The sequence below is a fragment of the Vanellus vanellus genome, assembly GCF_965231255.1.
Source record: "Vanellus vanellus genome assembly, chromosome: 11".
Lineage (NCBI taxonomy): Eukaryota > Metazoa > Chordata > Aves > Charadriiformes > Charadriidae > Vanellus > Vanellus vanellus.
The window spans coordinates 8172809-8193986 of record NC_138916.1 but is presented as its reverse complement, the minus strand read 5'-3'; the positions used below and the strand labels follow the sequence as shown (position 1 = coordinate 8193986).

The following is a 21178-nucleotide window of genomic DNA, read 5'->3' as shown; positions in this document are numbered from 1 at the left end:
AATGTTTTCAGTGGAATTGTACAGACACAAACAAGGATGCCACAAATGAGGCGGTGACTTAAAGATCCAGCCTGCATTTAGCAGTTTGGGTTCAGATAGTATTGAAAGAAAGATCTTCCCTGATGGAGAATGAAAATTTACACTGTAAACGGAAATGCTTTAGATTGTAATCTCGAAGTTCAAAATAAATCAGTGCATAACTGTTTTCTCAGAAAAGGCGCCTCTATGTATTAACGAGTTCTTATGGGGGAATGCTTTTATTCTGTTTGAGTACCATGCAGAATTATAGCAGGGTGCTCTACAAAGATAACATATACCAAATCACGGCCTCGTTCACTCGGTTGTCTTATTTCCAGATGTCACCCTCGGCATTGAAACCCGCACTTACCCGGCGTCACCTTTCTGAATGTCTCCGATGGCCCCGCTGCCGCCAGCCCCAAGGCCGCACGGGAGGTGCGGAGCTGGGACGCAGCTCCTCGGTGAGTTTTCTGTCGCGATAAGAGCGATCCCAATTCAATCGCCAGCGGGGAAGAAACTCCAGCCGCCCCGCCGGGCCCCGCACTGGGGCGGCACGGCCGGAGGAGGGACCGGCCCTCCCGCCGCCGCAGCGGGAGAGGCGGGGAGGGAAGGAGGGAGGGAGGCAAGGAAAGAGGGAGGGAGGAAGGAAGGGGGGCGGCTGCCGCAGCCCGGGGCATCGCTGCTGTGGCGGGGGTGGCGGCGGGCTGACCCGCCCGGCGCCATGGCCCAGCGGCAGCCGGCCTCCCCCGGGGGCTCCGAGGCGGCGGAGCCCGGGGCTGGCGCTGCCGGCCCGCAGCTGGCGGCGGGGAGCGGCCCCGTTCCGATCCGAGTGGCCGTACAGGCGGCGGAGGAGGAGGGAGAGGGAGAGGGAGAGGTGGAGGAGGAGGAGGACGAGGGCGGCGAGCCGTGCCCGGCGCGGAGCGGCGGCAGCTGCAGCGAGGAGGACCCGGGGCGGTGCGGGCGCTGCAGGTGAGCCCGCCGGGCAGGGAAGGAGGGGGCCCGGCGGTGCGGAGCGCGGCCGCCGCGGACACCCACCGAACGGTGGCTGATGCAACGCCGGCGGGGAGCGGCGGGACACCCGCCCGCGGGGGCAGCCGGCAGGGGCTCGGCCCGGGCTGCCTGTCCCCCCTGAGCGAACGGCCGGGGCCGGGGCCGGGCTGGGCTGGGCTGGGCTGGCCAGCGCGGTGGCGCGGGACGTGGCTTGCCCACAGCCGGGCCGTGGTGCCCCCGACATTCCCGTTTCACTGCCTCTTACAGCAGTTTGGGTTGGTTGTTGTTGTGGGTTTTTGTTTTGTTTTTCTGTTTGGCTTTTATTGCATGGAACCATAGAGATTTTCTCTAGTAGAATTAAGACATGGACAAGCAGACCTGTTCTGTGGCTTTGGAAATAAGTTGGCCAGATGTGAAATCAAGACCAGTTTAAATGCAGTAGGCATTACTACTTTATAATCTACTCTACACTTTACTGTTTGATAATGCCAATGCTGTTGTCTGTATTTAATGGTAACTTACAGGAACTACTACTGATGCCTGAAGTTGCTTTGATGCCTAACAGAATGTCTTACTTGTAAAAGAACATCCAGGATTTTTTTTGTGCCAGGAAAAAAACCAACACACTAGTAGCAGTTCCCCTTGTGTTTTGTACTAAAGCTGCAGATGCAGTAATAAATTCAGTCGTATAAAGATTTAGGTACAGTAGCATGAAATTCAGTATTCTGTTCGAAGACCAGTTGTTTCTAATAGATTCTCTAACTTAATATCCTAGCACTGACTCAGAATGAACTGCAATGCATTATTTTAAATTACAGAGGGGTAGTCAGGGAGGGGGGAGTCTTCTGCTGCTGCCACAGTTGTCACCTGGGCACTACTGAAAGAGCAGGCGAGAATAGCTAGGCACAAAAACATTTAAACTGAGTCTACTTAGTCTTTCCACAATCATATGTGACTGTTGTACTTTTATAAATCAAATTGTGTATGGCAGTCTACAGTGTTGCATTCCAGTTACTGGTTTCTTAAGTCCAGAATATTTTTTACATTTGTTTTCTTTGACAATGTTACTTGTGTAGGAGCTTCTAGCCCTGGCCTAGACTACAGAAAAGGGTGGTGGTTTATTTCCAGCTTTGTAACACATAATAGCTAACTCTTAAATACCGCTTATTTAATCCTCTGCAGTAGGTGCTATCTTCAGAAATGTTTGCTGACAGTGCTGATGTATGTTCAGTTCTTGTGGAGGTTGCCTTTTTGTAAATGGCCTCTTCCTGATCCAGGAAGGGCCACAGGTATTGCCATGGACAGAATTGTAAAGGCTCAACATCAAAAGTAGGCAAGTGGAGTTCACGCGTGCTTTAGCCATTTACATGTAACCTTACCTAAGGATTTACTTTCAGGAATGCAACATCTGATAGGAAATTATTTACCAAAAGACTCGGAAAATTGTCATTGATGGTCTAAACCTGCTGGGAATAAGTCATTTCACTCTCCAGCTAAGCTAGCAGACAATTTAGATTTTTTCCTCAATTTCTAGGATTTATAACTTAAGAAATGAAAACCATTTCCTCGTGCTCGAGACATCAAAGTTCTTCAAGAGCTCTCTGAGTATTTGTGACATTCAGTCCTCAGCCATTTAGCCGCCAGGTGCTCCAGAAAAATCTTCAGACTATTTGTAACAAACAGGTGGTTCTCCTATGCATAAAGTAAAGCTATTCTTGCTCAACTTAAGTTGATTTTGGATGCAGACAGACACAGGAAGAATCTGAGCTTGAAAGGTGAATGTTTTTATCATGTTGTCAGTCTAAAATATGTTTCACAATAGAAATTGAAATACAATGATTGCGGCAGCCAGGCATCCTGTTAGTAGGCAACCGATATTGTATCTGCTAGTTTTTGTTAACAGACTTGCACTGCCTTTGAGCGATTGTACTGTTGCAACATCCACTTAGTGCTGTACATTATATTGCCACATATTGCTTATTAATACAATACCTTATTCTTTTCGAGACTCAGCAAAAACTTGTCAAAAGGTTAGACTCTATCCAGACAATTCAATATATTGTTCGTGAGTTTTGATATTTAAAACCCCAAATCTATTCTCTATGCAGATATGTGTTTAGTTTCTTGTGTGACTAATAGCCAGATGAGTCACCATGTTAAAAGGTTGTTTTTCAGTCTGTCCTAACTGTTTTGACAAACATATCTGTCACAAAGCGCTGAATAAAGAAATAAGTAAATGAAAGCTGTGAATAACTGCTAGGCTCTTTTTTTTTTTTTTTTTTTTTTTGGCAGTGTTGACTGACACTGATTTATCCACTGCCTTTGTATAGAATAGAATGGTTTGGGTTGGAAGGGACCTTTAAAGGCCATCTAGTCCATGGTGATGATGATCTAGTCTGGACCTGCTCCCACAGGTCCATGTCCTTCTTATGCCCAGAACTGGACGCAGCACTGCAGGTGGTTCTCACCAGAGTGGAGCAGAGTTGATACTGTAGAGGTACTACCAGTTGATCATTATTATTAATGAATATGGAGCTAGTTACAAATTTCTGCATTTGCTGTAGGCGGAGTTTCTGTACAGTGCTTAGTGAGGGCTGTTTTAAGAGCCCTAAAGGTTTTGTAAAAGCTGGATCGTTTGCCCAGTATCAAAATGGTGTATGGTTTAGACTGTGACCAATACTTAATTTAGAGAGGTGAAATGAGACCTGTTTCACTTCAATTCAGTGTGTTAACGCTGTAAGTAAGGATGCTACTGATCTTTGCAAACATGCAGTTCATTTTTATTTTTTTTCCCAAGCGTGATGCTCCATTTTCTTTCCATGCAAACCTTCCAAATACCTGCAAATGTCTGTACTAATAAATCCTCTAAAAAAACTGTAAACTCCATCCTGAGTTGAAGGTAAGCATTTCTTTAGCAGAGTGTGGATATGTAAAATTGCTGAAATATGCTAAGTTTCTTGTTCCCACACTAGTTCTAAATCAGTAGTGAATGAAAAATGAGAAGTAGTGGGGTAAAGGAATATCGTGAATGAAAAAAAGACACTTAACCTTCTTTTTTTGTCCTTCTGAAACCAGCACCCACAGCTGACCATTAAATGTTTTTTCCTATCTTAGTCATAACTTCATCTATTATCCCCCACTTCTGGCAGCGTCAAATAATTCAAATTCTTTTTCTCGTTCTCCCACTGTTTTTGTTCCTTTGAACTGCACCCCATTAAGTGGCTGGGGAGATTTTAACAAGGACACTTGTAGGATTGTATGAGTATCCATGTGTATCTAATGTGTTGCCCTATTATCAGAAGAACCATAAGAAGTAAATAAATCTTTAGCTTCAAAAAGCCAGGTCCCAGAGAACTGCCGTAACGTATTGTTACACCTGAGAGCACAGTCCCCGTGCAGAGCCCATTGAACTGACCAGTATCTTCAGATGTGCAGCAGGTACCTGCCCCAGCAGAGCTTCTGTCTGCACCCCAGCATGGGCAGAATGCCCCTCGGTGTTAAGAGCAGTCTCCAGTTCGGCTACGGGACAAAACTGCCAGGCAAGGGGATTCGGTAGCCTGCATCCTCCCTGCCAGATTGCCCTTGGAGGATTCTAGTGTGATGCCTGCTCCCTTTTTTGACTGATTTCACAAGGTCTGCAAAAGCCATTTAAGACAATTTGGGGAAAACGTGCGGCTCCTCCTTTTTTGTTGCTGAGGTACACGGGAGACCAAAGTAATACATGATTTATAGGGTCTAGAGAGCTTAGTGCATGATTTACTATTTTTTTTAACAGCAACTTTCATGATGGTCCCACGGCAAAACTAGACTGCTAACAGCTTTAAAAAAAATTACTCTGGCTTGAGATAGACTTGTGCATTATAGTTCCTATAGCAACATCTGTGGCTGTAGTCTGTGGGTGAACTGTTTGCCTCAATGCTAGGTAACAATTTAAATGGTCTTTTGTATTTCAGCAACAAACATGTTGCTGTAACTGTACGTGGCAAGAAACTTATCTCAAATCCATGGTTGCAATACCTTTTTGGGGGGATGGGATGCTCAGTAGTGTTCCATTTTGCATAGATATCTAGATAACATGATGGGAGGGGCAGAGAGAAAATAAGAATGACTTCTTTGCAACCTGCATGTGTGTGCAGATACAGATGTTCCTAAGGTACGTGAGCTGCTACTGCACCAAAGTCCTTAATCTGCAACGTACATACAGTTTAAGCCCCTTGGTAAACTGCTAGTTCAGTTACTCTGTCACTCTGGAAGTGACCTGTAGGAAGTCCAATAGTCCTGTCAGTCTTTCTTACTCCCTGGATACTGGCTTCTGCAGTCAGGCAGTTGACGAGCCTTGAAAAATCATGATTTCATCTGGTTGGAATATCCATTCACTGGTGTGTGACACTACTTATGAAGCACATAAGTGTCAAGCCTATGTTTAATAGCTTCACACTGAAAAATCAAACACTGTCACTGGAGGAACTCGGTATAGCATCAGTGCCTGCGCACCTGCATTTCATGTTTTGATGTAGGATTTGAGTTGGCAGAGTGTTTTCAAGATGCTAGTGCATACGTCTCATTGTTCTACACTGAGATCAGCTTTTGGAATGAGCTGAGGAACTCAACTCCATACACTGACTGGAAAGCTTCGTCCTCTGAGTTGGCCTCCTGCCTCAGCTGGATAGGGTGATACCTGCTCAGCGCACACCTATAGAGTAAGCTGGAATCAGCATTACAGTTAAGCCTTTTCATTTTGAAAGACTATTTGAATCCACTAATATAAGATGAAGATCTGTTAATAAAATGATTTAACTGTTTTCCAGTGGTGAGGAAAATGATGACGACTCTGACCAGAACTGGAAACCACCAGAAAATGACCTGATCCAGAAGCTAGTAGCACAGATTGAATATTACTTCTCAGATGAGAACCTTGAGAAAGATGCCTTCCTTCTAAAGCACGTGAGAAGAAATAAGATGGGCTACGTCAGTGTTAAACTCCTCACTTCTTTTAAGAAGGTAAGGTAGCTTTTTAAGACTTGAAATGCCTTGTGTAAGCCTGATGAATCTAAAAACATTGGGAGAGATGAGATGAAAATCACTTATGTTATAGAGGCGGGTTTTTTTTTTACAGTCATCTTTATCTGCCTCTCTCAGGGGATGATTCAGTTTTGATGCAATGGTTAGGGTTGTTCTCATCCAGAACTTTAATTGCTGAACTCATGATTGGCAGGGAAGTCATAGGCTTTTAAGCAACTACGCTTTAAATTGTCATTCTGGGAGAGAATAGGGCATAGTAAATGGGACATTAGATAAAATTCATTTCTAGATCAGCTACTTGTCAGTAGCTAATTAATCCCGGTGAAGTCACTGTCTTGTCTCTGAGAAGGGATGGCGAATGTGACCTTTGCAAATGTATCAAAATCCAAAAATTAAGAGTAGTAGAAAGTATCTGGTAACTGAAGCCACTTACAGGGTGAGGTGGGTTTTCTTTTTTTCTGTTTTACATTAAGAACTCCTATGTAAAGATGTGTATGAAACTGATTTCTAAAATTACATTAGAAACACTTTGTCAAGATTCTAAATCTGACAGTTTTGCAGAGCTGTTCAGTCTAGAAGTTAACGCACTCCCAGTTTCTTCAGACCACTTCAAATGGATTATACAGATAAACACTGAAAAACACTCCTTTGAAATGGAGATGTTTAAGGGGGGGTTAAACTGAGATTTTTGAGGAAGGAAAAAATCAGTTCAATAAAATGATGTCCTAAACTTGGCAAAACTACTTGTTTGGCAAATTTAACAAAATAAAACCCACAGAACATGCATTTTGGTCCCAGTTCAGTCCTAGATACAGAATGACTGAACATCATTTGAGCAGGCTTTAAGCTAAAGTAATGATTTTCAGTTTGAGATTTAGCATCAGTTCCTATTTTCAGTAGATTAAACAGGACACGAGCTTTACAGGAGCTTAATGATGCCCATTATAGCAGGAAAACTCATTATTCTTTCACTCAGATCTGCTGCATGAAACTTAAATCCAGGTTTCTGTTTGTAGACTGCAGCCTGCATCTGCCTTAAACTTTCTGTGATTAGTTTGAGCGGGTTTGATCGATTGTGCTGCTTAATCTGTGCCTGTCTTCAAGGTGAAGCACCTTACCCGCGACTGGAAAACCACAGCCTACGCACTGAAGTACTCGGACACTCTTGAGCTCAATGACAATAACAAGAAGGTTAGAAGAAATACTCCAGTTCCAGTGTTTCCAAGTGAAAACCTCCCTACAAGGATGTTACTGGTGTATGATATCCACATGATTTCTGAGCTGGAGGCTTTTAACAAACAAGAAAATGGATGCATGCAAGAAAGGATAATGGAGCATCTCCTCAAGGCCTTTGTCACTTTCGGTGTAATTTCATCAGTTCGTATTCTCAAGCCTGGTAGGGATCTACCACCTGATATCAGGAGGGTCAGCAATCGGTACACCCAACTGGGAACTCAGGAATGTGCAATTATAGAATTTGAAGAAGTAGATGCTGCTGTGCGCGCTCATGACTTCATGTGTGCTGAAAAGAAAGAGACCGGCATGAAAGTTGTCCTAATAGGCATGAAACCTCCGAAGAAAAAAGTTCCCAAAGACAAGAACCGTGATGAGGATACCAGCAAGAGTCTTAAGAAGGCTAGATCCCTTAACAAGAGAGTTGAGGAACTTCAGTTTGTTGGTGATGAATCTTCAGCATACAGCTCTTCTGACCCAGAGAGTAATCCGACATCACCACTATCAGGACGCAAAAGTGCTGCAACAAATACTACAAGTACTTTGAGCCCCGTCATTCACCCAAATAACCATTTGAGTCCTAATGTGTCACCCAGATCAAGTCCTTGGAACAGTCCATCTTCACTAAGAAAAGTAACCAGAAGGTCTCCACTGGCTGAAGACAGCAAGTTTAACCCAAGCACTAGCCCTGAGATGCCAGGGAAATGTACGGATTATTCCTCGGATAGCAGTGTCACTCCTTCAGGTAGCCCCTGGGTACAGAGAAGAAAAGCTCAGACTGTAGCACAAGAGAAGAGTCCTGTCAGTAGCCCCATGTTGGCTCGGAAAATACAGAACGCAGACGGGCTACCTGTAGGGGTGCTGCGGCTGCCCAAAGGTCCTGATGGCACTAAAGGATTCCACAACGGACATGAAAGAAGGAAGGCTATGAAGAATGAATAAATCATTCTTTAAAAACAATTTCACAAGTCATTCAACTGCTTTTGTTCAAGCCTGGTGAAAAATCATCACTTGAGTGACCAAGTTAAGTCAGTATTTAATTTTAAAAGATTTTGTATTCATATAGAGACTTTATCACGTACATATTTGTGTATTCCCTTCCCAGAGCCACAGACCAGTTGAGGTTGGGAGGCATCTCTGGAGATTGCCCCGTCCACCTCCTTTGCTCAGGCGGCGTTTACTGCAGCAGGTCGTTTCAGGATTTGAATATCTTCATGGATGGAGGCTCCCCAGCTGGTCTGGGCAATGCGTTCCCATGTTCAACCACCCACACAGGAAAAGGTATTTTCTTATGTTCAGGTGGAATTTCCTGTTTCAGTTGCTGCCCCTTTTCCCGTTACAGTGTATCGCTGGGAAGAGCCTAGCGCCACCTTCTTTCCTCCTTCCCAGCAGATACTTAAACACACGGATGCGATCCACCCCCAGAGCCTTCTCTTCTCCAGTCAAACAGCCCAGGCTCGCCTGGCCTCTTGCAGGAGATACGCTCTGGTCTCTTAACCATCTTATGCACTTACCTAACACAATGCCCTTATCTGTGTTATTATTATTTTAAATGTAGTAGTTTGAAATGCCAAAATATTGAAACAGGCGTATAAATCATTCATGTAACTACATGATTTGCAAAGCTACGATGCTGAAGAGCAGTGTGTAAGTGCTTACAGTTCAGTGCTCGCATGGTGATAAGCTGTGGTGTGTCACCTGCCTTGTCGTAAGGAACAGAGGGTTTGAGGACTTTCTGCGTTTGTCTGAAAAGGAACTCTGAGAAGCTGATGCTGCAGCGAGCAGTTGCTCCCTGCGTGCATACGTCTCCAAAGACTGCATTGTGTAGTAGGACCAAAGTGTGTATTTTCATAGGATGTGAAAAAAGACTCTGAGCATTGAAGGCTGTTGTGTAAGGGTCAGCTCATATAATCAGATGGAAATAAACAAAAATATTAACTCAGTCCACATCTATTTTGTTTACTTTAAAAAGAAGTTGATCTGCACCTCAATAGATACTTAAACCCCCTCTTATACCATATGATATTCTAGAAGTAGTTACTCAGAATTTCCGTTACATTCAGGGGAAAGAAAAAAAAAAGTCCTCTGCCCCATTACTGATGGTTACTTCCCTCCAGCTGTATGTCACAGTCATTTTTATACAAGATTATAAACTGAACAATGGTTATCTCACTGTTAACTTTGAATTTAACAAGCAGGCTCAGCAAAAAGCACTTAAAATTAACTATCATCTTACCAGAAGCCAAAGGAGGCTCTGCACTTTTACTCATAGAAGTTATACTCCTGAAAAAAAGCCCAGCAACAGTGAGACAGTAAGACTTCAGCTTCTACTGTACAGCTTGGGCACTGCACATGACAGAGTTCTCACTGTCGCTGTGTGTCCAGGACACTGTTGTTCCAGTAATAATCAGGGAAGCGTTGGGATTTTTAATTATAAAACAATGCAGCATCCATGTGTCATCATGTACCAAACTGTCTGGGGGCAGCACAACAACTGAAGCAAGGCAGTATTGTGAAGACACGCAGAAACCAATTAAATGCAAATATTGAGAACTATACGTAACAGTCCATCACATTAAAAATCTCTAAGACACTGTATGTTGGCAGGAGAAAAAGGAGGTTGAAATAGCAGCATTTACAGGGCTGTACTCTCTGAATGAACACACATACAAGTCACACTCAACATGTAAACCTTAAAAAACAAACTTACTTTTGTATAACACTAACAGAAACTAAAAATCTCATCAGACACTGACCAGTCTTATTTGTCTTATTTTACTTTAGAAAGTTTTACACTTGACAGAAAAAACAAACACTGTGGATGACCGCTTAGGAAATAAACAGGAAGTCGCCAGTTATTCTTTGCTAATAAAGCAAATACCATGTTACTGAAGAGTTATTAGAAGGCTGTAAACTATAAAAATACTCTAAAACTTATTTTACAAGAGAATGCCATCTCACTTGAGTGTAGGACCACTTATCCTGAGATGAAGATATACGTAACCATAACATTCCAGAGAGCTGCTCAATCTGTCTTTAGAGAGCTTTACCATAAGGAAAAAGAATAAACTGGTTCTGTTTTATCTTAAACCAGGACACCATAGTAAACCCTCAAACCACGACACTGTTTTTGTAGAAAGAAAATCCAGACAAACTTGATCAAACAGCAAGTGATAACGCAACTTGATCAAACAACAAAAGATAATGTGACCAGTGCAACTATTCGGGAAGTAAAGTACCATTTATAAATAAAAAGTCAGCATGAGCTCTTTTTCTGAGTTCAGATAAGAACATATAAAATGATGGTTCTGCTTTACATCATTTTCCCCATCTCCAAAAGGAATGTTTTCTGCTTGGAAAACCTTCTGTGGTAACCCCAGGCAGCCACACAGACACAGCAACTTCTATGCTACCCTCCCCCACACCAGCTTTTAGGTTTTGGGTTTTGTTTGTTTGTTTAGATTTTTTAATTTTTTTTTTCTTTTCACTTCTTATTGCCACTTTGGAGCCAGAACAACTACTTCATGCTGACTTTATTAAAAAAAGACCAAAATACAACTCATGAACAGCTTCTGTATCATTGTATCTACAGTCAGTATTCCTTGTAAAGCCCAGAATTTTGGTTGCTTAATTAATCAAAGTAGAAACATTATGGGTATGAAATACCTGCATCTTACACTCCCCAGCAGTGTCTGCCACAGGGTACTGCTGGCTGCGTACATTGATGGAGATCCTGATGTCTGAGCATCAGAACACACCCGCACAGCGACAGGCGGAGGGAACCCCGTCACTGCGGAACCCAGGAGCCCCCTCGGCTATGGGAACAGGAGCTGTGCCGCCCGCACACAGCTCCTCTGCACTCACCCAGTCCCGCCGCAGGTGGGATGTGCTGCTCTGCTGCAACTCACATGCACGCAGGCGCATGTACACTTGAAGCAGTGGCTTTGAAAACATGGAGGTTCAAGCTATTTTTATTGTTTTTTTATGAGAAACAAACAGCAATTCTAAAAAGCGTTTGAAGAATTGGACCAATTTCCTCCCAGAAGCTCACACTTTGCTAAGGCATTCAAAATTCTTAACTTTGTCTAAATGCTACCAGTGCCGAGTGCATCGACAGGCACCAACCACCACATGCCCTATGCAATCCACAGCAGGCCTCAGTCATACACCTATGCCAATAAAAACAGATGCAATATTTAATGCCTTTGGGACAAATGTTTCACTCTCCCTGAGTTGGTTTCCGCCTTCACATTCAATCAATTGCTCCAAACTTCTGTTTAAAAACAATACAAAACCCAAATGCACAACACCATAGCACCTGCTGCTGGGGTAATGCTGCCAGCAGAGACATTTCCAACCCCAACAGCTGTGCCTTTGTTGTGTTCTGACTCTCAAATGTTTGTAGTACGATGACATATTTCAACTATTTTTAAAAAATGTCCTATCAACTGCAGAGCAACAACGTGACGACACATTTGGAATTTCAGTCCCCGGTCGGGAGCCCTTCCCAACTAGGAAAGATTTACTTCTGTCCCCACTAACAAGGAACGCATTCTTGTCCTCTTCATTCTGCACAAGCACAGCTTATGGGCTGCGTTCACAAACCTGAAGTCTGAAAAAAGCCAGGAACTTCAGTCAAAAATGGTTATTAACTAAGCTAACACACCCAAGCTGCCCAGAACAACAGTTTGGTTAGTCAAACAGAGCTGGCTTCAGCTGGCACCACCGTTCCCTTAGCCTTGACTTTACTGCACCAGGAGCAAAGATATAGTTGATGGAGTCATAGGAAAGATCCCACATCTGTGACCGGGTCAGATTAAATGTTTTTGCAACCAGCTCGTATTCCTGCGAGAGATCTGTTGCAAAGACGCCTTTATCATCAGTCTGGAGTTAAATTGAAAGAAAAGAAAAAAAGAGTTTAAATTAGTTCTTCTACATCAAAAAGGTGTTTTTCTACACATTGCAAATCAGTTTTATCTTGCTGTTTCACATTTTATTTTACCGTTCTTTCACCTGCTGGTAATTATTTCATACTTTGTTTCCCTTATTTTCACACAAAATTAATAAACTATTCGAACATACAAGCTTCTTAAAGTGATGGCACAACTTATCAAGAAAATAGGATTTCCTATTAAAATTGCCGGGGAGATGACTGTTAAATGACACACACAAGCAAGCAGTGACAGTAAGCACACGTGTCCTTATTCCTCTTTTCCCCTCCCTCCGATCTGGGAATCAGAGTGCACTCTATTCCTGCACGCCCGGGGAGGAAACTTTCTCACCCTCCACACTCCTCTCGACTACAACAGCTTCTTGATACTGAGTGAAGTAGTAGCCCACCCTCAAAACACAGCATCGACAGCCACCTGAAGGTTATTCATCTAAAAGGAGCAGGTCGGGATTATTTATGGGTAAATGAGATTACCCACCTGCGACTCGGCCTCCCTGTGTCCCTGCAGGGAGCAGTGACTACATCCTGTTACGCTGAAGACACTGCAGTGTCTCCTCCTTCTGCTGCTCTTGTTTTTATAGGCCTTTAGGGGTAAACTGCTCTCTTAGGTGACTTCACTGGTTATCCAGACTTTTCACAATTGACAGTCTCAAAAACAATCTCTAATCCTGAACTATTTTTCACTGAATAAAATGGAGTTCAAACTCGATAATAAATACTTTATACAATAAAGGATTGAGGCTTATTCGAGTAATAAGCACAACGCTCTAATATATATACGCACACGCTTGGACAATGTTACAAATTACAGGGGTTAAACCAACCCTGAGAGGAAAATCCTGCCAGTGCCAGTGAAAGTACCTGGCACCTCACAATTTAAGGACCTTAATTAGCTGCCAAAAGAACTCAAGGACTCTCGTCCAACACAACAAATACCCAGGGGTAAGCACGAGCTTGAAGTGCAAGCATTGGGCCAGTATGCTGAAGAGAAATCCATCAGAACGCAACAGTTAAGAAGTTAATTGCACGCACAGTTGGTAGTCTCATCTTTACAGAAAACAAGGTCTTACCTTACAGTAAAACCGAAAGAAATACTAAAAACTGCATTTCTCAAACAGAACATTACCATTTCCTATAAGCAGATGATTTGCTGCAAGGTCAGAAATCGTTAATAAGTCAGCTCTGATCCATTAAAGGAGATATACTTGTCCAATTTCACACGAGTTTGGCTCTTTGCCTGAATATGTGGTTAAAATCAAAACACTTACACAAAGCACTGCAGGGTGGCCCATGTTGTACCAGTATCCAAAATGGTGTTTGTCACAGGAAGGCACTGTCTGAGTTTTGATGTTTGATGTCATGCAAAGTTCTAAGGTGAAAAAAGAAGAAACAAGGATATATATCGAAACAAAATACATGTTTTTAACACATTAATTGACTTATTTCTGCTCCGGAATGAAAATTAAAATCAGCTATTGTTTCCCTGATTTTCTATGCTTCAAATATTTGGTAATATATTCTGATATTGGTAATCAATTTCTTCTCAAGTACTGCCTGGGTATAGACATTACGGAGCTTGCAAACCAGGTACAGGAACTCCACATAGCCTTGCACCGGAGTTAAAAGTTATGATTTCGTTTTGTTTTCATCTGAGACATCCATTGTTGTCTGCTGCCACAAATATGTCAAAAACACAAACGCGTCACCAGCGCACCTTCACAGGCAATTCTCTGACACACATTGCCATGTTTTTCTAAGTCACCTCTGGTCAAAGACGAGCCAGTTACTAGATCAGCAGCACATATGATATTCCGAAATCCAGAGATCACCAAGGAATTTTCTGAACTTTTTTCCCTTACCAATAGGTATATGATTCTGCCGAACAAGTGGCACTAACTCTTCTGAGCCCGCTGTTGCAGAGTTGAGAAATGTTCCGTGTCCAATTCTGTCAGGAGGGAGGCCCAGGAGAATTTTGGTCTCCTCTTCTTGATTTGGAATCTAGAGAGGATACACATTTTACATTCTGTCAAGGCAGCATAAAACAGCACATTAAATAATTTCAATGGACTTCAAGCTCTATTTTCACAGCATATCTTATCCAAAAGAAAGTGCCAGTGAGACTAAGTATCTGCATTACTATCTGGTGCATGGAAATGACCCTCAACTTGGAATTACAAACCGAAGAAGCCATAACCCTAAACTGCTAAATAAAAACAGATGATCACTATTTGCAGTTCTGAAGCACTTTCAGTTGGAGGCCTCAAATCAGCTCTGTAGGCTTCAGTTTCAAAACCACCCTGCCAAGACAACCTTTAACGCCTGTTTTACACAGGGATTAAAAAAATGGTGCATGAAGAACTTAAACGCAAGAGGCCAAAACCAACACAACAAACAAAAAATTAAACAAAACCAAAAGACCACTGAGACATTAAGAAATACATTTTCAGAGAAGCATGCAGGAATACCCTGCAAAAGCCTCCTTAATGAAATACAAACAAGTACAAATAGGCCTGTGACATCATGTATCATGCCTGATTTCCTGAAGAAATAAAAATATTTTCAGTATTTGTCAGACTTGTCAGAGTAAGCTTCAGCCACCACTTCAACACTTTGTACGGAGAAGCCCAACGCTTTCTACTGATGCAGGCAGAGCTAACAGAGCTACTCGTCAAAATGGTGCCAATTTTACTATACCTGACCTCTGAGAAAGTACCAGGAAGAAAACAGTGAATCTCTTAGAATCTTCATAATTTTCAAATTTACACCCAACCCCCCCAATAGATACAGTACGGTAAGAAATAATTTGACAGCTCTGATTCAGGAAAGATTGTTGAGGGCTGTTCCTTTTCTTTTCTCTTGTCAAAACACCCCAACACCATTATGACTTTGGACTGAGAAGTTCAAAACACACAGAAGTTAATTTTGGTTTCATCAAGGTTTTTATAAAATGAGAATTACAGAGAAGGACCAAAATAAAGAAAACTTTTACCTCTGAAAGATGCAACGCCAGCTTTAGACCTGCTTTTTTTGCTTCTGAGAGCGGTTCCAAGAAATCTTGACCACGTCCTGCCTTGAAGACAGAAACACATCACCATTCTACAGCTTGTTCTAGAAAACTCTTCCTATTACAATAACTGAGAAGTCTAGCAATATCAAAACACTTAATGCAAATACGGTTACAGTGAACTATTTTTCTTTTCCCATTACTTCTGTTTTGAATGCAGCAAGTCACCTAATGTTCTGCTCTGTGGGCAAACGTCAGCAGTTCAGAGGATGCCCAATACTGAGAAGCCAATATATTGGCTTCGATATCCTTTCTACAGCCATCACCCAGCGCTATTTCATTACAGCTTGACAGCTGCCCTCAAACAGTTTTGCTTTCTTAATACACAATAAGCACTTGGTGCATCTAAACAAAATCTAAACTAGTGTCAACTCGCAATATTATTTAACTTGCCTCAACCCAGTCAATCTGACTGGGGCTGTTTTGTAACAGACTCTTCCCAGATAAACACTACTTTTCACTGGCTCTTTCTTCCGTGTCATATGCTAATCTATCAATTCTTTGTTGGAGTATCTTTTCTCTTACAGCAGCAGGGATTAACCTGGCACCAAGACTACGAGCAATCCATTCAAACTAGCAACAAACAGGACAAAAACTTATAAGAAAAAAGTATGATTAGAACCACTTGCTGTTACACAATATTATATATTCATATATATATATGTATATGTATAACATATCTATCTATCTTCAAGAACAGACCAAAATAAAACAAAAACTTACGGTGGGGTCACCACTGAGATCAAGTCCTACTACAATCCCATCAGTGGACAGAAGGAACTCCTCGGCAAGTTTAACAGTCTGCTTAGCAACTGCCGGGCCACCTCTTCTATTTATGGCTATTAACAGTCTAGGATAGAAGTGTACATATTAAGTTAAATACAGGCTGGAATATCAGGAGACTAACAAATCTGATACCAACAAAAATGGCACTTCACATCCTTCACAGTTGAGTATAAAGACTATCTGGATAGGAAATTGTTCAAGGAATGAAGGTGCCAAAGTGCAGAGGGGCACAAATGAGATAAATACGTTAACCTGTGAAATGCAACAGCTGCGGTGAGCAGGAGGGCAGGGAACAATCCACTGCTCACTCGCTGCCTGCACTGTCAGGAGAGCAGTCTCTCTCAGAGCTGCACACATGAAGAATAAGAATTCTTCAGCTTCCACAAATATATCTAACAAGGGTTGCTACTGAGAGTACAAAAGGGAGGCGAGCAGGCTGCCACTGACAGCCCCTGAAACTTCTCTGCTGGTTCGGACCACCCCTCCTTTACAGCAGGTTGCTTGTACAGCTAATCAAGCAAAATCTTTGCAATTAATCTAGGCTGTGAAAAAGAAGCCTTTAATGTGATTTCATCAAAAACACTGCTTTTCCTAAAAGCGTTGCAGAGAAGGGACAGTCTTAGAGCTGAAAAGCTTCACCCAGTTTCATTGTCTATCAGTAAAAGATAAAAAGAAGATAAAAATTCAGGTTTCCATATGAATTACCCGTTTCCATTCCATGTAATTTAAACATCCTATGCTGATGGGCTGTAAACCTCTCTGCAAACCACGACCGAGCATCAGACTACACAAAACCTCGAAACAGGGGTACTCTGTGTGCTGTATTTACCTTACATCTATATCCAAGCCTTCTTCTTTACACTGCTTTATACCCTCAAGTACAGTTTCAACATACATCCTTTTGGTCATACCTACAAACACACGTACACATTTGGAATAAACATATTTTAATTAATTTTATTATGTTGCAGACCCAGCTCTCTAGCCTCATAAGTTTCATTTTGCACCTTTGATTTTAGTCCATGGTCTTCTAATCTACATAGTTCTAATTCAGTTCATAAATATAGCTCTACTTTGAAGCATACATTTGAATTAAGCCTCCTCCTAAGCATCTGAAAGAACTTAGTGTGAACCACAGAGTAGCAAGAGGACTTCTCTTACGTGTTTCTATTAAACAGCATCTAAAAGAAAATTAAAAAATGAAGTTACAAAAAGATTATCTATCAGCTATTCAAAATATTAGCAGACTCAGATGTCATACTAGAGCAAATAACCCACATTCTCGGGTAGTGGAGTTACAACCAACCCATTTTTGTCCTCAATAATCTAATAGGAAAGTGTCACGTTTTTACATTGTTAAGTCTTTGCTTTTAAATATAAAGTTTATTTTTATTGAACCAACTAAATTTGACTTTACTTGTGATTAACATAACCTTAACTTTTATAGCACATCAGACTTACAAATTAAAAACCAGAACAGACTGTACCTGTGGACTTTTCTTCTCTAGGAGTGCTCCTCAATTCCAGATATTTGACACCATCATCAGCAAATTCTTTAATAACATCTTTAGTTATCTGATTAAGAAACAGTGTATTCAACATCATGAAAGTAATGCTTATAATTGGTTGTATTTTCCTTTACAACTAGAAGACCCAGGTATTTTTTGGTGTGAAACACTTGCAAAATTTTCAGGCCCTATGTCTTTATAGCGCGTTCTGTCTGTGGAAATACTGCCCCACAGAGGGCAGCTCCAGTTCCCTCCATGAGACTAAGGAGCTTTAGGACAAATGACAATGTCCCCATCTGAACAGGAATACCCCTCAACTGGTGCAGTCGCCGCCCCTTTCACAGCTACTGCACCTTGCTGCAAGCGCAACAGGCTGCCTGAAAGCCCCTCTCCAGGAGGAGACAAGAGGACACTACACCGCCTTCTGCTCCCTTCGTGGCAGCTCTGTAACCCGAGGTGAACAAAGAGCAATTTAAGTTCTGTGGTTGCGGTACATACTGAACCGAAGAGCAGACAGGAGACCAAGGTAAATCAGAGCTTTGCTAACAATGAACAGACATCACATTTTTAAGACATTATCAGTCCAAGCAGCTGAGTGGTCATAATGACCACCATACTGGAAGGTCATCGCTTACACAAAAAGTAAATGTAAAGGTTATATAAAATCCCATGTTTCTAAATTACTGTGTTTTACAGTGATAATTCTGATCTCCAATTGAAGGGACCATTGCTGATATTGTTACTTGGAACCCGAAGCTGTTAATCCAACTAATTCTGACTGTGTGTATTGCTTGCTTGTTTCAAGCAAACTTTCAATTAACTTACCAGTAAAATATCTTCAGTCCTAGTGGTAATCTGATAGATGATCTGAAACATCTGAAAACACCTAAAATAAAAAGTTAAAAAATTAATTGGACAAACGTTGAACAGTAAATTGAGTATTAAAAATAAGGAAAAAACTGCACTTTGGAAACATGTACTCACTATGCTCAATTAAGCAGCTTGTACCTTAAAATACACAGGCCATCTGAATGGCGATTTCTGACTTTAGATGCTAACAATGCATTTGCAACAGTAATTATTATTACCACCACCACAAAGCTTTTTGAAACACAAAGGAAATTATTAAGTTTCCAAAAAAGGAAACTATACGAGTCAATTTGCTCTGAAGAGCATATGCTACAGGTGAAAATTTTCAATTCTTTAAAAAGGGAATTAATCAACATGAGATTTCCATTTAGTTTTCAAACATCTAAGAAGTTATTGTATAAATAAAAGTAGCAAAAAAATCTAACAGATTGTACTGTAACTAAAACTCCAAGATGCATTTTCTGCTGTCAGTGTGTAAGGCCATACACGTCTCTGTTTTGAACTTGATTAGAAGACACTGGATAAGTGTCCATCGCTCACACACACGCGCGTATACTCACTCATCTAAGGTCCTTTTCTTTCCTTTGTCAATCACAGTCATTCCATTCTGGATCTGAAGGTTCGGCTTCTGGGCCATAAGTTTCTTCATAGTGGCAGAACTGATGCAGCCGTTCAAATGAGCATGAAGTTCCTAGAGGAAACAAAAAAAATCCTATGGATTTGTGTCCAGTGAAAAGGATGGCTTCTACATCTTGCTTGTATTACCGTTCTTGTATCCTGCGCTACTGTTTCACTCCGAGTTTGAAAATAAAAAAAACAGCTATCTCTGTGTTTGGCTAATAATTGTTTCCTCTCGCTTTTGCATGCACCGGTTCAACAGAGACCGTCCCATTTGTTCCTTCTCCCTGGTGGCACTGATCCCGGCAGGAGCACGGCTGGCTGGGGAAAGACTGCTCCAGCTCCTTCTGGGAGCAGAGCAATTCAAGGTGAGGAGGAAGCTAACAGCTGCCGCAGAATTAAGAAAAGGGTCATAAGGATTCAAGAACTCTTTCCCCATCCACTGCGAGTTAAATGTACATGTACATCGTTTGAAAATAGCAACGTCTGTACATCCACTCCCCTTGCTTTTTTTTCATACTTTGAAGTTTTAACCTACACCCGAAATACAGCAAGATGCTACCTCTACCCACTGATAGCAACCGAAGTAATTGTCCTCTTTTGCCCGAGACCGCTTTCTGCCTGCCTTTCTCTTGACAACCTGCCTTTGGGATCTGCCCCTATGATCCTCAGCTCCATTCCTCACCTCACCTTTGCTCCTGCGTAGGTTCTCTCGGCTCCTGACACAGGGACAGGTCCCTGGAGCCCTCCCCACTCCTGCAAAACCTACCTGCACAAGCAGCTGCTTTGTTACCAGCCCTCTTGAACACATCCCTTCTCTTGAAATTGTAACTCCCTCGACATTTAATTTTAATTTTGTGAAGTATCATATTTTACATTCCTATTTTAAAGCATTAAATTAATGAGCAGCAGAAAAGGGGTCAGATTATTGTAAACTGTGAAGGCGCACAACTCCAGGCGAACAGCAGGAGCAGTGGCTGCCTCCCACTTTGGGAAATCCCGCCAGGAACGTACTGCCGCGACTGCGTTACGTTTGTCACAGTCTGAAAAGTGAAATACCTCACAGAATTCAGTTAGACATTAAACATCGACCCTGAAAAACATCTCCATTGAAGAGAAGCGCGGGAAGGCGGGCACGCTGTGACTTGATGGTGCCTGTGCATTCGCTGTCGGCTCCCCGCTGGAGTACGTGCCCCTCGCTGTTTCCAAAGTCCCCAACGGTGACACCGATAACGCCGCAGCGACAGGGGCCGCCCAGGAGCACAGATACACTACGAGCCGGGCACACCCTTCGGGGCACGGAAAAAAAAAAAAAAGCGCCTTATCGCAGACAGACTTACCGGGCTAGCCTCGGCCGAAACGGGACAGACACAGAAAATAACCATCGTGCTCCACTGATTTAACTGGAAGGAGGTTACACGCCAAGAACCGCACACCGGCGGGACAGGCAAAGCCCCGCTGGGGCTCACGGAGCTCGGCAGACGCGCGCGTTTGATAAAACCCCTGAGAACACCGCCGCCGCCCGCCGTGCCGGTGCGCCGCCAGCTCCAGCGCGGCCCCGCGGGCCCCGTTCCCGCCGCCCGAGGGGCGGGCAGGGCCCCGGCCGCCCCCCGCCGCGCTCACCACTTTGGGCAGCCGCCGGTAAAAGCGCAGCTCCCGCTCCGCCTCCCGCTGCCGCTCCGCCGCCATGACGCTGCCGTGCCGTCGGGGGGGGGGCGGGGCCGGGCGGGACCACACCCCGCTGAGCCCCGCCCCCTTGCTCAGCCCCGCCCCCAGCCCGCCCACGCGGGAAGGCGGGCGGGGCCGTACACAACGCCGCTAACGGTTAATCCCAGAAAAGCTTCAACTTCATGGAAGTGAGAGGATTTTCAGACCGCCCGCGCCGGCGCGCGACACAGCGCCAGCTCGGGCCCAGCGCCGGGGCGGCCCGGCCCGGGGGTCTGGCGGCCACCGCCGGGGAGCTCGGCCAGCCACAGCGCGCCGCCCCGCCCCGCTTCGCTGCGTCACCTTCTTACGTCATAAACGGAGAAACGCACCGACTACTTTTTTTCGAATTGGCTTGGCAAGCTTGCTAGCACAAGAACACAAATTGCGCCTTTCCAACCCCACCAAAATAAA

General features: G+C 43.2%; 3 protein-coding genes across 3 annotated transcripts in view; 1 reads left to right on the top strand and 2 right to left on the bottom strand.

Moving 5' to 3' along the window:
* TARS3 (threonyl-tRNA synthetase 3) overlaps positions 1-21178 on the bottom strand; it is a 53047-nt gene that overhangs the window by 8654 nt on the left and 23215 nt on the right. The window lies entirely within an intron of this gene.
* On the top strand, positions 723-9370 carry LARP6 (La ribonucleoprotein 6, translational regulator). Its single transcript, XM_082488794.1, has 3 exons — positions 723-987; positions 5817-6009; positions 7135-9370. The coding sequence occupies exons 1-3, from the start codon at positions 740-742 to the stop codon at positions 8203-8205; spliced, it is 1512 nt and encodes a 503-aa protein (XP_082344920.1). The 5' UTR covers positions 723-739; the 3' UTR covers positions 8206-9370.
* Positions 9805-20749, bottom strand: MAPDA (N6-Methyl-AMP deaminase; the record flags this gene model as incomplete). Its single annotated transcript, XM_082488667.1, has 10 exons — positions 9805-12147; positions 13483-13583; positions 14074-14212; positions 15204-15284; positions 16002-16128; positions 16894-16975; positions 17552-17639; positions 18398-18458; positions 19003-19133; positions 20684-20749. The coding sequence occupies 10 exons, from the start codon at positions 20747-20749 to the stop codon at positions 11956-11958; spliced, it is 1068 nt and encodes a 355-aa protein (XP_082344793.1). The 3' UTR covers positions 9805-11955.

Coding starts and splice junctions, on each gene's coding strand:
- LARP6 (XM_082488794.1), top strand. CDS start 740: ATGGCCCAGCGGCAGCCGGCCTCCCCCGGGGGCTCCGAGGCGGCGGAG. Junction 988..5,816: donor GGGCGGTGCGGGCGCTGCAG/GTGAGCCCGCCG, acceptor ACTGTTTTCCAG/TGGTGAGGAAAATGATGACG. Junction 6,010..7,134: donor TCCTCACTTCTTTTAAGAAG/GTAAGGTAGCTT, acceptor CCTGTCTTCAAG/GTGAAGCACCTTACCCGCGA.